This window comes from Prosopis cineraria, unplaced genomic scaffold (genome assembly GCF_029017545.1).
Source record: "Prosopis cineraria cultivar Desert tree isolate PC_DT_omini unplaced genomic scaffold, ASM2901754v1 PC2, whole genome shotgun sequence".
NCBI lineage: Eukaryota > Viridiplantae > Streptophyta > Magnoliopsida > Fabales > Fabaceae > Prosopis > Prosopis cineraria.
The window spans coordinates 1,824,121-1,839,245 of NW_026555333.1; the positions used below are offsets into that span (position 1 = coordinate 1,824,121).

The following is a 15,125-nucleotide window of genomic DNA, read 5'->3' on the forward strand; positions in this document are numbered from 1 at the left end:
AGAGATGGTTAGTGTTAACACCCCTACAAATCAAATTAATTGCCTCCAAGGAATCAGAATATATCACAGCTTTCTCAATATCAAGATTGAAACAAAGCCTCAGCCAATATTTAATAGCATGGACTTTAGCTATAGCGAGTGGTAAATTTCCTAAATTACTAATAAAACCTTTCAACTAATCTCCTGTAGAATTCTAGGCCAGTCCTCCACATTTTGCACTACTCTATTGATACAATGAAGCATTTACATCTATTCATATAGTATCCAGTGTTGGGGCTAACTAAATGGAAGGTTGAGCAACATCCATCATAGGACTATAAATTTGTAGGTGCTAAAGATCTCTTTCTTCCATTAGCCTTCTTCTGCACGTCTGGATGATCTCATCAGAGGTGTGATTGGTGCCTTCAAAGATGAATTTGCACCTATATGTCCATAACAGCCAGCAAACATTTCCAAAGACTTTAATCCAGGGCCAGTTTCAAAAAAAGCTACCTCCAATTTGGTGAGATGTATTCCATTGGATCCAATCCTACAAGCTACAAGAAAAGAAATAGTCATAATAAACAGGACTTATAATATCCGTCCATATGTGTTTTGCCCTCACACACTCAAAATATGACTGATACTTTCATCACATCACACTCAAGAAGGCAGCTCGCGTCATTTGTAATTCCTCTCTTTGCTCTTAACAGATTACTAGGAATCTTCTTGTGAATAATTTGCCAAAAGAAGAATTTCAATTTCTCTAGAAAAGGCCACTTCCACAGATACCTCCAGATCTGATTCCCATTAGCAGAAATATTACCTCCAAGAAAATGATAAGTCGACTTAATCGAGAATAGCCCATCACTTGCAGGTTGCCACCATAATATATCATTATGTTGGTTGATATGAGGCCTAATAGTCATGATTTTATTGATGACATCGCTAGCAAAAAGGTTTTGCAGCTTTTATCTATCTCATGCTCCCTACGGGTTTAGAAAATCACTCACTTTGGTTTGGATATCAATAGGCTAATCTGATCTAGATATATAATTGATGAGGGGTTGCTGAGTCGGAGCCCATCTATCCCACCAAAAGCTTGTAGACTGACCATTATTGATATTTTTTCCTTACGCCTTGAAGAAAAGTATCCTATACCTTAATTCAATGGAATCCTCTTTATAGTCTTCTTATACTTTTTCAAAATGTCTTCTTCCTCTCTTTTCCACCAAAGCCGAAACTCATATGCAAGCCTTCAATGCGAAAAATGCAGAGATCACTCCAAGTGATCTTCCTCTAAACCCTTATATACATCAAACCATACTTTTCTAAATGTTCAACAAAATCCGAGTACCTCTCATTTTCTCTTACGCAATATGGCTAAGAACAATTAGAGTGTTACCTCCACTCACAGGTTTTACTTCACAAATGAAAAACAACTTGAAAGGAAATTCAAGTACCTGTTGAGAAATCCCAATCAATAAAAAACGCAACATGAAAGTTGCAAAATGATCACTCAAAAAGCATTCTCCAGGGGCATAAAAGTTAAGTTGTTAACTGCGCATCAATCAAACAAAATGGAACAAGAAACATTTACATTATGAAGTTTAGTTAGGATATTGAAAAAAGTGACACAAGGAATGTAAACTTAATCTGGCAGCACCCCATCAATATGGTGGGATGCAAGATTACCAGGAATAGAGACTAGATTTTATTTGGGACAATGTGGTGGTGGTGGTGACGCCTTTATTTGCAAAATGTTTTATAGGTAATATTTCTTTCAGATTGTCTCTCATAGGAGTTAAATTGTTAAATACATTTGAGATCCGAAAGCAAGTTTTATATTATGAAATTACTAGTCAAAGGCTCTCCCTCATAGGTTGCGCAAGGCGAACAATAATACGAAACTTGAACTTGGGAAATTAAACTATAACATGTGCCAAGCCTAGCATCAAGCAGAATGGAATAACAAACCAAATCTTGTCATTTGTATATTTCTTAATGCATGACTTATCTGTTTAGATCTGGAATGAACTTATATAGATGGCACTCAAAACATGGGTTGGAAGAGCACACATGTTGAGGAGAGAAGATTTGTGGTGGGCCTTCGAACTTGTTGTAGGACATCGGAATCCTCAGGTCTCAATCGGATTCTTGACATTGAGGAACGGGGAATGAGAAATGGCATGGGGGAAGGGTGAGAGTTACCGATCACCGCTGATCTCACCTTACTTGACGTCATTGTCATTGCCGTTGAAATTAGGGCTTACTAGGATGATGTACCAGAAATTGCACGAACGAGAGCAATAGAGGAAGGGGATGGAGAAAATGTGATGAGGGTAATTTAGTCATTTATTCCTCCAATTTAATGCCAACAAAGGACCTAATATCCCTAGCCCTTTATAGCAAAATGAGCTGGTCAAGTCTTTGATGGTAATTTTCCTCTTTTCTTTTTCTTTTGTTTTGTTTTGTTTTTAAATATCCAAACAAATCGCACAGTTGGCCGAGGGTTCTATTTTGTTTTCAGTAATATTTGACGATACCTCATGGGGAATAGCCGTACTGCACCGCTCGCAATCGTCAGAAGTTGCGGGTTGCGAGTGTCCCGGGGAAGGATCCATTTATTCGCTCACGGTTCGTCAATGAAATCAGCCGAGGCCCGAGTCTGACGGGAGGGTTTCACCTGTGTTCTTGGACTAGAGAGCTGAATTGAAATTTCTAGATTCTACTGAGTTTACAAATTACTATTCTCATCTGCTCGCATCACATACAATTCCCCCCTGTTTCCTACTGGTCCCCATTATCTGGCTGTCTCGACGGAGAGTTAGGGGGAGCGGGGAAGCTCGTGTCTCCTACCTACCTCCTTCAAGATTCGTTTGCGGTCTGTTTTCGTTACGTCCCCAATGTTTAACCACTCACAGCTTCCCTCTGATTTCGCTTAACGATTAGGGTTTTTTTCCTTAATTATTGCTCCAATTGTTGCGGAACGTTACAATTCTTCTGTTTCTTGTTAATTTCTATCAATGTTTTTTTTTTAATGTCTTCCAATTAGTTGACCTTGATCTTAATTACTCTGTCTGCACTCCCCACCCCCCTTCTTTTTTTGGCGCTTCTGAACAAAATTGGTGATTATTTTTCTTATTTGCTGACAAAAGTCCCCACTATTTATAATATGTTGACTGACAAACTTCTTAACGCATGCCAGGTCTCTGAATAAGGGAAAATATCGAGCGGATCAGGGATTGCATTATATCTGAATGCAGAAGTGATGTGTTGGGAGTTATGAGATTGTCTTTAGCATATACTCGTGACCATCGTGTTGCGATACATTATAAAGTTGAAGAAAAGTATTTCTCGTAGTAAAATGCTCTCTGCTAAATTTTCAAGACTCAGAAATGCAATCCAAAGATCGATTGTGGGGAGAGAGAGTGGAAATCAAGATTCTTTCGGAGTTTTGATTGGACAAGGGAAGTTGTGGCTTGGCGGCAGTTCAAGGTCATTTCATTTTGTAAGCAGCTCTCTTGCTGATTTCGGTGCAATTCTCCGTCCTGGTGTTGCTTTAGCTACGAGCTCAGAAATAGCTGACAAAAGAAGAACCTTGTCTTTAGTTGGCACTCTATCTCGCACGTTTTCCATCCCATCATTATTGGGGCCTTCATTTCAGGCGTGTGGGTACCACAGTGATTGTGCATTTCGTGAGTCTGCTCAATTTTCAGACAGCAGGAATTGTAAGCTGGAATTAATGGCTATTCCCTTAGCTAGAGCAGTAGTTGGTGAATGCTATTTTGATAACCTGAAGTCAAAGAGCAGCCACCAGTCACTGTCATCAAGGAATGACAGTAATCTGTGGCTAGGCACAGGTTTGGAGGATGGCAGAAAAGTCAGCATGAGATTGAAAAACCATAAGCAACCAGACAGTCGTGGCATTTATGGTTATTTCATATATAATGTGACAAAAACTTGGCAGAGTTATAACCCCTGTGCAGATTCAGGGTCAAGAGAATTCCATAGCGCATCATCAACATGTTTCTCTGCTGGCCCTGCTCCCGATGTGCCTTTTGATTCTTCTGTCCGAGAAGAGCAGCTAACAAATTCTGTGGATTCATCTGATCAGTATGTTTTCACCTTTTTAAGTTCACCATCTCAAAGTCTTCTCTGCGATTAAATTAGTGGCCTAATGACCTATTTCCTGTGGTGCTTCTTGAAGCTTAACATGCATCCTACTAGTTACAATGATAACTTTTATCCAAAAGTGAAAACACAATCATAAATATTTCCATTGCCGCTACATGTTTACCCTTACAGTGGTAATAGACATCAATTTGTGATCTGAAGGTATAACGAAGGTATTTAAGAGTGTAGATATGTGGAATGTGGGTATTTGACTAGTGCTGTTTTAACTAATTAAATGTTTATGGTAGAATTCCCATATTTAATGAATGTCCCCCTGGACTTTGTTATCATTAGTATGGTTAAACTTTAAAGTGTTGAAAATGGATGGTGAAGAGGTTTCTTATATTTAAATTAATAGGATTAATCAATTTTCAAATTTATTAGCATCAAAATTTTATACTGTAGCAATGGCACCAGTAGTCTAATGATTGTTGTTGTTGAATGGCACCAGTAGTCTAATAATTAGTTTACATGTTTTTATTAGCATCAAAACATTTAAACTAATTAAATGTTTAGTTGACCCTACCTAATGGAATAAAGCTTGTTGTTGTTGAATGGCACCAGTGGTCTAATAATTAGTTTAAATGTCTTTATTAGCATCAAAATATTTAAACTAATTAAATGTTTAGCCGAACCCACCTAGTGGAGTGAGGGTTATTGTTGTTGTTGAATGGCACTAGTAGTATAATGATTTCCATAAGGATTATTTGAAACTGTGATGCAAATAATTTTCATAGTTCATTTATTAAATCTAGAACTTGGAACATTAAATCATTCATTTGTTTGGGACAGGATGATTCTAGCACATTTACCACCCCCCCTTTCTCTCTTCCTAGTTTTCCCTATAAAAGAATCTTACAAATGCATACTCACTCAGTCCTTAAGTGTTGGTCATGGTTGGTTGGTTAATTACCTGGCTACCTGCTGTTGCAGAATTTCCCATATGATTGCAATCTTAATGCTAAAATGAGATGGTTGGATGATGACCACAGGAAAAGCCTTTCAGGCAAAACGCTTAAGTTAATTTCTGGATCATGCTACTTGCCTCATCCTGATAAAGAAGAAACTGGTGGAGAAGATGCACATTTTATATGTAGTGAGGAACAAGCAGTAGGGGTGGCAGATGGAGTTGGTGGCTGGGCAGACCTTGGAATTGATGCTGGAGAGTACTCCCGTGAACTCATGTCCAATGCAGTGAATGCTATTAAAGAAGAGCCTGAGGGTTCTATTGACCCAGCTAGGGTTCTGGAAAAAGCACATTTGAGTACTAAAGCTAAGGGTTCTTCAACTGCATGCATCATTGCACTCACTGAACAGGTATGCTACCTTTACCTTTATGCTGTCTTCTTTAGATGTATTGATAGTTTCTATCTTGCCACCGTCATGCTAACTCTAGTGCTCTGTGCTTCCTTATTACGTGTCAGAAAGGAAGGACTGGTTTTTCGTTTTATAATCTTGCTGTTCTTGTTATCCAAGTATTCTTGGTACCATTTGTTTATTGTTATGGAAATACTTTTAGCCTGGGCAGTATATTACCCTGATTTTTAATATTTGACTTTGGTTAATGTATTAATGAGAAAGAACATGGAGAAAAATTTAACAGGTTAAAAAAATAATTTATTACTAGTAAAATACAACAACAGCAGCAAGTCTTATTCCACTGGGTTGGGGTTACTAGTAAAATAATTGCATAGAAAAGCAAGGGTTATGCAATATTTATGTATATGTTCAGTAACTTTCGGGCCATGTTGCATGAATAATCCTCTGCACATCGTGCAATCATGTTCTGTGGAGCTTAAAGTGGCCAATGCTATGTGTGAGACTTCAATTGGTTAAATATCAATTAAAGTTTCAGCAATGATTTATCAAGCTTGGAATTGAGGCCCTTCTCTATGAGAAATACATTTTGTTCTGTCGTGAGGTGCAAGATTAGCTTGTCTCTTCTAAAATTGAGCATTTTATTTTTGGCTTTACATAATATGTATGCCTTGTTGCTTCAGGATGAAGAGTGATTTGACTTGGTTATGTGCTTCGTTATTTAATGCTTAGTCTTTGGTTTTGCCATTTGATAATCCTGAAAGAGATTTTTAATTTGTTGATTTCAATGTACATCATTTGGTTGTTGTGTTCCATTTCGTAGGGACTTCATGCTATTAATTTGGGGGACAGTGGTTTTATGGTGGTCCGTGATGGTTGCACCATCTTCCGATCCCCAATTCAGCAACATGGTTTCAATTTCACTTACCAACTGGAAAGTGGAACTAATGGTGACCTGCCTAGTTCTGGTCAGGTATGGTTTTCTATGCTTTGCTCTAAGCGGTTAATTTTTTACATTGTGGCTTCAGCAAATGTTAGCAAGTGGTATTATGACTTCATGATTCATTTTATTGTTCTTGTATATCTCCTTGCTATTGATATTTAATGGAAATGGTTGAAATTTTCCTTGAGTATTGTGTTTTGGATTGAAGAGGGAAACGAGTGGGGGCAGGGGGGAAAGGCTGACAGTTTTCCTTGTTAGTTCACTCTCCCCACCAATAAACAGGCTATTCTTGTGCTTCTCTACTTAGCCAAACCTAGACCTTACTAGGAGTTTGTGACAAGTTTAATTGAGCCTCGGTGATTTCAATGATTTGTAATTAAACGAATTATTTGTAACAAGATATTGTCTTGGTGACTAACCTTAGTTCATATTTTAGGCATCTTATGTTCTTGTGTGTTGTAACATATATTCAAAATTACTTTCTACATAGAGGTGACCTTCTCAAATTATTTGTTGTGTCGCTTTGGTCTTTTTTGGACTTATAATTTTTTATTTTTTGGTTGGTCCTCTCAAGATTGTTTTAGCCCGTTTAGCCAAGGTTTTGGTTTAATTAGAATGTTACCTTGATTTTATACGCGTATATAAAGGGGAAAAAAGCCGCTTCTGAGTAGTAGTGAAAGCAATTCGTTGTGATTTTTTTAAAGATAATTATACCTCTACAATCATTAGCTATCATACTCTTTTTTTTTAGTGAGAGGAAATTCTATTGATCAAAAACTGTACAGAAGAACAAAAGGAGACGGGGAAATTACATCAAGGAATTAAAGGTGTGAAAGTTGCGTAGAGTGTGGTTAAATATAGACATAGTATGCACTAAAAGTTGGTTCTCATCAATGTTTTCGGTAGCAAAAATCCTACGGTTACATGCTTCACATAATTTCCAAGCTGGAATGCTGATGCCGACTTTCCAAGAAGTATCTAAGTGTGACGACTTAAGAATGTCAACCAGCCAAGAAACAAATCCTTTGTTGTAGAAATCAGTGAGCATATAAGAAGTTAGAACCCTCCTCCAGAGGTGTGCGGCCATTGGACAATCCTTAGCTGTCTTCCTCTTTTTACTTGTCTTATACACGCACTGTTTTAATTAATTTGACAGTGAAGCGCAACGGCGTCAACCCAAAAAAAAAAAAATGTATATCAAATGATTCTGCCAAACTAAAAATTGCTTCTTTTCATGGTTATTCTTATGAAATTTGAGAAAAAAGCTGTTTGCAGCTCAACGAGCTGCATTCATAGCCTTTAGTTGTCAGGACCAAGTATGAAATGAGGTGTTTGTTTTGGTAGTGTAGAGAAATGATATAGTCTGTTAGTTTCTCCTATCGTATCTGGATGATATGGTTTAACGTGTATAGTTGGTTCTGTTTGAGTTGATATCAGGTGTTTTCAATACCTGTGGCTCCTGGGGATGTGATAATTGCTGGGACAGATGGGCTGTTTGACAACTTGTATAACAATGAGATAACAGCAGTGGTGGTGCATGCCATAAGAGCCTGCTTAAGTCCTCAAGTGACGGCTCAGAAGATTGCTGCATTGGCACGCCAACGGGCTCAGGATAGAGACCGCCAGACCCCCTTCTCAACTGCTGCTCAAGATGCCGGTGTTCGTTATTATGGGGGGAAACTTGATGATACTACTGTAGTTGTTTCCTACATTGCCTCCTCTCAATCTCAAGATCCTTAACTCTTCCTCTCTGTATCTTGTGTATGATACAAGTCAATGGTGGGACGCTTGTTGAGAGAAACACAGCCAATCAAGTATTAATTGTACTTGTAGAGATTTTGCACGAATAGGACCAATGCTGCATTGCAGGATGCAGGGTATTATCTACCTCTTTGCTGTCTTCCCTTGTTTCATTTTATTTATTTATTTTTTTCCCTTCTTTATAGTTGGGAATTAACTGGATCACGCCCTTTGTTTTATGATGTCAATATGCGCCCCCAAAATGTCAGAACGACGACGGTGTTTGATGGGTTTAAGCTTAAAAAAGGCCTTTGCCATAAAGCTTCAGTTGATAAAGCCCTGCCCTTATTTTACCCTGCAGGTCTAGATCCTTCTGATGCATACATGCGTGCATGCATATATTTGTCTTCGTCAAATAAAAGAACATTTAAATTAAAAGTATATATTTCAAATCATAAAATTACTACCAAGTTATATAATTTAAAAACATTAATACATTTAAGAAATTATTATTTAAAGTATAAATCAAAATACATAGATAAATGTTAATAAGTATTATAAAGGAATAATGATAAACAAATTTGATTTTACAAAATGTGATAATGATAATGAGGTTTTGAGAGATTTTTTTTTAAATTAAATTTATGTGTAAGATTATTTTAGTACATTTTTGTAATTTTCATTTAGTCATTAGTGAAATGAAACTTATGAATAGTTATACCAAATTTATAAACGATGAATAATTAGTCAGACTTTGTTGATTAAAGGACATTGTTGATAGAAAAGTTATAATTTCCTAAATTATTTTAGTCATTGGTGAGATTAAACTTGTAAATACTTATATTAAACTTGTGAATCATATAAAATTAGTTGTAGAAAGGTTTCACATAAAAATTTAATTTTAAAGAAATCTTTTAGGATCTCAATCATTATCATGTTTTGTGTGGAGTAAATTATTATTTTTCTATTTTAAAGATATTTATCTGCCATTTTTCCTATTATAAATTCATATAAGTGATAAGTGCATATTTGATAGTTAAATAAGTTTACATTTTGATTTATATTTTTTTCTCATCACTTAATTATATGATAAAGAAGAATTTGTGCTACAAAATTTATTCTGATCTTTTTATTTTTATATTTTTCAGGAAAAACATAAAGAACAAACCAAATAAAAGAAAAGAAGGAAAAGAGAACATATATATGAAGTGATTCGAACCTCATGCATACACACACACATTAACGAAGAATGCAGAATCATGGGGGAGAGGGGGCTGTGACATTCAAACAGATATATATTAAAGTTTTACATTGATTAAAAATAAAAAAAAACCTTCACTTTAATTATAAAAGCTCCCTTTATCAAGAGAGAAGATATTCAATTACTTATTTACAAATTTCTCTTTAAGATATTTGAAACTCGTTGAAGCATTATGAAGTTGAGGGCAAGATTGTTAAAGAGTACCATAATTATTTTTTTCTACTCTTTAATTTTCTCTATGATCATATCTCATTATTGAGAATTTTAAAGCAATATTATTTAATTTGTATTTTTAAATTACTTAATTGAGGTAGAAATATAGTCCAACTGAAGAGCTAGTTTTTTATTTATTTTGTTTTAACTCCTTGCTTCAACATTTATATACATATTTTTTAATTATTTTTTTGTTCTTTATGTTAGTTTTATGACTAACCACCATCTAATCAAATTTATAAGTAATTTTGATGGACTGAAAAGTGAAAAGAAAACTTAAATTTAGAGAAATAGATATAAATAATTAGGTTAGGAATAGTTTTAAAAATTTATAGTGACTTAAACAATAGTTTCATAATTTAATTGGTTGTTTGGATATCATAAGAATGAATTTAATGCTAATTAAAAAGGGATTAATAATTTAGGAAAATATTATGATATTTTATGAATAATTGTCACTATAATTGATTAAAAAATGACTTAACAAGTAGGAGCTCCTAACATATAGGATGAATTATAAATCCCAACGCTTCAAGTGATCATGTTTTTTTATCATTTTTTTATTTTTTATTATTTATATTCTCATCAAATATTTCATTTTATCTATTTTTCTTAAACTATTAATTATTTAAATTAATAAAGATATAAATTTCCTGTGAATTCAATATTTGAAATACTCTAAATAATTTATTACTATGATTCCATACATACATGTGGGCAATCAATAAGTTTGAGTGGTAAAAATACATGGATAATATTATATCAAAATAAGTATATGCCAAATAAATTAACCCGAGATTGATGTAGGCCAGCACGTTTTTAATGGAGTGCCTGCTTTTTCGGGCCTCAAACTGCTAACAGACGTTGCTCACTATCATTCATGGGAGGGGTAATAAGGCCTGTTGCCGAAGACTAGGGCCATGTTTGTAATAAAAATTAAATGGGCTTTCGCATGTCGTTGACAATGGCAGACGTTTGGGCTTTAGGCCCCAATTCTTTTCTTGCTTTTGCCGAGGGCGAACAAATCAACTGGAGACAAACGGCTTTGTCTATCACTGTAGACGACTTCAGAGTTCAGAGTGCAGGTGCAGCAGCCAGCGGTGTCAAGCACCTACCAAGACATTGCCAAGGCCCGAGGAGGAGAGAGTAGGATTCCTCGTTCCCGTGACTGAGTCAAACCCTCCTTTGATTTCGTAAAGGGAAGTTGTGGTGCCTAGATTCTTCCATCACGTCCTCTTGAAGAGATTCAGATTGTCATGGCGGGTCGTAGGGACGCGTTGCTCGCCAGAGAGAAAGGCCAGTCTAATCTTGGATCTCGTATCTTTGTTGCCGTAGTTATTGGTGTTATTCTCGGTTGCGTGTTCGCCTTCCTGTTACCTCATGGTTTCGTCAGCTCCAATCGTCTCTTCCATAATCGTCGAATCGAAATTCCCGATCTTCAGGTTTTTTTTTTTTTTTACTCGCCTCAACTTTTATCTTGGTGTTTGTTAAAACTTGGTTTGTTAGAGTCCTTCCGACCTTCCCTCCATGCTGATTTAACATTTAAAAATTTCATTTCTGCCACGGATTCGATAGTTTTCTATTGAATCATCGTCACTAGTTAAAGCTAAAAGTTTCATTAAAGAGCGTCTCCTCATGGCACAACCTCCATTCAAGCACGAATGCCTTGGTTTAATATTGACTACCTGATATTGAATATTTTGTTCTATTCTTGCTTGTTATACTTTTGGACACAACACCTACCACCACCACCCCCTCTTCCCGGCGGTTGTCGGCTTCCCAATAGAATCAAATCAAATCAAAATAGCATAGTCTGAAGGAGAAGGCATGTGTCTGTCCATCTCCATGTTAATAAACTGCAAAATGGTGAGTGTGAAACTAGGAGTAGACATCTGATTCGTGTTCATGTCATGCTTAGTTTGGACCTAGGATTCGTCTTATTGACGACCTTTATTTCATTTTATTTATTTTTTCAAGGACAAGATTAATAGGACAGACCTTGTGCATGAGCCTCTTGGCTTTCATTCCATCATATTGCCCAATCTTTTGCCTTCTCTACCTCTCTTAACTTTCTCCTTTATTTGTTAGATTGGTTCATCTACTTGTGAATCATTGGAGCACGTTAATGCCCTAAAGGTAGATATTCTGTCAGTGACGGAGAAGAATTCTGAGCTCAAGAAACAAGTCAAAAGTCTAATGGAAAAACTGCGGCTGGCTGAGCAAGGAAAGGATCATGCCCATGAACAGTTTGTTATGTTGGGGGAGAATCACAAGGCTGGGCCATTTGGCACTGTCAAGGGTCTGAGAACTAATCCATCTGTCATTCCTGATGAATCTGTGAATCCTAGGTTGGCAAAAATCTTGGAGGAAGTTGCTATTTATAAAGAACTAATAGTTGCATTGGCAAACTCTAACGTTAAAGAGATGTTAGAGGTCTGGTTTACTAACATCAAGAAGGTTGGCATACCTAATTATTTAGTAGTAGCCTTGGATGATACAATTGAAGAATTCTGCAAATCAAATGATGTCCCAGTCTATCGAAGAGACCCTGATGAAGGAATTGATACAATTGCTAGGACAGGAGGTAACCATGCTGTCTCGGGGCTTAAATTTCGCATTCTAAGAGAATTTCTACGGTTGGGTTACAGTGTCCTCCTTTCAGATGTTGACATTGTATACTTGCAGAACCCCTTTGATTATCTTTATCGAGATTCAGATGTGGAGTCTATGTCTGATGGTCACAATAATATGACAGCATATGGGTTCAATGATGTCTTTGACGAACCTCCGATGGGTTGGGCCCGCTATGCTCACACAATGAGAATATGGGTTTATAACTCTGGTTTCTTTTACGTAAGGCCAACTCTTCCTTCAATTGAGCTCTTGGATCGTGTAGCTAACCGGCTTTCTCGGGGACCAAAATCATGGGACCAGGCTGTTTTTAATGAAGAGCTCTTCTTCCCTTCGCATCCTGGCTACGATGGGCTTCATGCTTCCAAAAGAACTATGGATATGTACCTCTTTATGAACAGTAAGGTTCTCTTTAAGACTGTTAGAAAGGATGTTAAACTTAAAAAACTGAAGCCAGTTATTGTACACGTTAACTATCATCCTGATAAATTCGCTAGAATGAAGGCAGTAGTGGATTTCTATCTCAACGGGAAACAAGATGCATTGGAACATTTTCCAGATGGTTCTGAGTAGTAGGAGATTTCACCAAATTGTGGTTCTGACCTGTGAAGGCTTGTTTGTTCTGATTTACTGGACACAAGGGCAGCATTCATAATAGTTCTCCTCCCAGGACTCCATTTCCATTTCCAATTTGCATCTCAAGTGCGAAGGACTTTGGTATGAGCTTTCTTTCTACACCCTTCCTGGCATATGGACTTGCTGCAGTGTCTTGTATATTGTCACATTAACTGGAGTTTGTTGTTTTTTTCTTTTTTCTTTTTTTTTTGGGGGGGGGGGGAGATGTTCACAATTGGTTATATATTATTGGTTGAGCTATTTTCCTGTCCGCTATACTCACTCCATATCCATTTGTGATTTGTTCATTAAGTTTTTTTGGCAAATAAAATTCAACTTTGGTTTGTGCATTAAGTTGAGGTTGTTTCCATAGAATAGAACTGGGTGTTTGTTTTAACAAGACTAGACTGTTAAAACTGCATTTAAGATTAGCAAATATCTTGGAAGTAATATGTTGCAAGCACAAGTTTAAAGGTAGAGCTTATCTCAAAAGACTAATTTATTAGGTAGGAGAATCCGTTAAACTTATAAACCCAATTTATCTTGCAAGGCCTCCTGATGTGAGACTCACTAGACCTTCTTTTAGTTGGAACCTTCCATTGATAGCCCTTTCCATGATATCAACTTCTTAATAAGGAAAAACAAATGTTACGAGTGCAAGTTTGAAGTGAGAGTTCATCTCACAAAAACTTGAAGTGAGAGTTCATCTCACAAAAACTCATCCTTAAGCTTATAAGACTCAATTTTCTTGTTAGGCTTTTTAATACGAGACTCGTAACATAATGATGACCTGTGAGCATTCAGTCTTCAACTTTTTGCCTTTAGACTCATAGATTGATAGGGGAAGTTCTTAAATTCTCGTTGCTCATTAATTCGTCTGGGAAAAGTAGTGCAAAATTGAAGCGATACTTTGGATCTAAAAATTATTGTAGAATTTGGAACTTGTTACAGTTACGGAATCGGATGTTTTTCACTGATTTGGTTCTTTCTTATACCGTACGGCCGTACCGCGTGGTCTCTTTTCTCGCGAGCTCTCTTGCTCCTTCCCATCGGACGAGAATGCAAAGGTTTATTACTCGGGGGAAATTTCATGTTACCACCATAAAATATTCAATTACAATTTTGGATCTGATTAAAGCTCAATCTAAATAAATTACATCTTCCTGATTTCGTGTTCAATTTTAAGGTCATTTTAGTCATTTCGTTGTTAAAGATATTTCCCTCGAGGACCTGCTCCTTTTAAAATTGTGAAGTCCTTGTCCCCAGATAAATTTGTAAATAGGCCCTTTTCCCGAATTTTCCCCTTGTAAATGGAATGAAAAATGGCGGCGGCTTGCCTCTCATTTGTGAAAACGACAAAGGAGTTTCTATGTCTGAGCCCAAAAAAACAAATGACGAAAGAAAAAGAGGCCCATTTGATTTTGAGACGCAATAATACATGTTACCAATTGCATTGCCCGCGGTCTCCGCATGAATGATCTTCAGACTTCAGTACAAGGTCGCAACGCTTTGTCGTTTATCTCACACGTTTGGGGATCGTTGTCGTTGCCTCGTTGGTTGCTGGAGCAAGGGACCCAATTGTCTTTTTATATTTGGCTTTGGACAGGGTAACGTCCCCAGTCGCATTCAGGTCTCCCCCGTGGGCTGTCTCAACTGCTGCCTTCAGGCCTATTATCCTAAAAGCATACAAATCGAGTGGTACTTTCACATTAATTTTGTCTCCGTTTGTTCTCCATGAGGAAAGTTCAATTTTGTGGTTGCTATCGATTTTAGTTGTTATTATTGAATATTGACCTGCTCAGAGTTCAGATGACGCATGCATACTCCTCGTTACTTCTTGTGAACAGGCCTGATCTAGAATCTCTACTTTGTCCATCGATCACCTTTTACATTGATGGGATGTGTTCATGTGTGTTCCAACATCTTTATGCGCGAAAATTCAACTGAAATTGGAGATTGCAACAAAAAGAACAAAAAGGAACGAAAAAGTTCAATCAACACTTTATAGTTTTACTCAAAAGAAATAGTCTTAATTGGAGAAGACCCCATGATTCGCATGAAATCCTTTAAAGCTGTTGGATACGCAAATGATACCAATGAGCTGTCGATATTGCGTGAACGCACGTCCATGCAGGTTATAATTTATACGTACAAGGACATACACCCAAAATCAGTTGGGCAATATATTATTTTTGACATATTTTTGTTGAAATCAAGTAAAATTTTAAAATTTATTAATTTTATCTAAAA

General features: G+C 36.6%; 2 protein-coding genes across 3 annotated transcripts; both read left to right on the top strand.

Annotated features, from left to right (window-relative positions):
- The first annotated feature begins 2,492 nt into the window (after nucleotides 1–2,492).
- LOC129302963 (probable protein phosphatase 2C 55) lies at nucleotides 2,493–8,316 on the top strand. Of its 2 annotated transcripts, none has more exons than XM_054941912.1 (5): nucleotides 2,493–2,873; nucleotides 3,188–4,095; nucleotides 5,148–5,472; nucleotides 6,296–6,445; nucleotides 7,853–8,316. In XM_054941912.1, the coding sequence occupies exons 2-5, from the start codon at nucleotides 3,347–3,349 to the stop codon at nucleotides 8,153–8,155; spliced, it is 1,527 nt and encodes a 508-aa protein (XP_054797887.1). In that variant the 5' UTR covers nucleotides 2,493–2,873; nucleotides 3,188–3,346; the 3' UTR covers nucleotides 8,156–8,316. The 2 variants fall into 2 exon arrangements, with proteins under 2 accessions (XP_054797887.1, XP_054797886.1); XM_054941911.1 differs by having other exon boundaries at nucleotides 2,493–2,863.
- A 2,351-nt stretch (nucleotides 8,317–10,667) lies between these two features.
- Nucleotides 10,668–13,229, top strand: LOC129302966 (arabinosyltransferase RRA3-like). The gene is made up of 2 exons (XM_054941917.1): nucleotides 10,668–11,071; nucleotides 11,718–13,229. Exons 1-2 carry the CDS (start codon nucleotides 10,886–10,888, stop codon nucleotides 12,831–12,833), a joined length of 1,302 nt encoding a protein of 433 aa, XP_054797892.1. The 5' UTR covers nucleotides 10,668–10,885; the 3' UTR covers nucleotides 12,834–13,229.
- The last annotated feature ends 1,896 nt before the right edge of the window (nucleotides 13,230–15,125 follow it).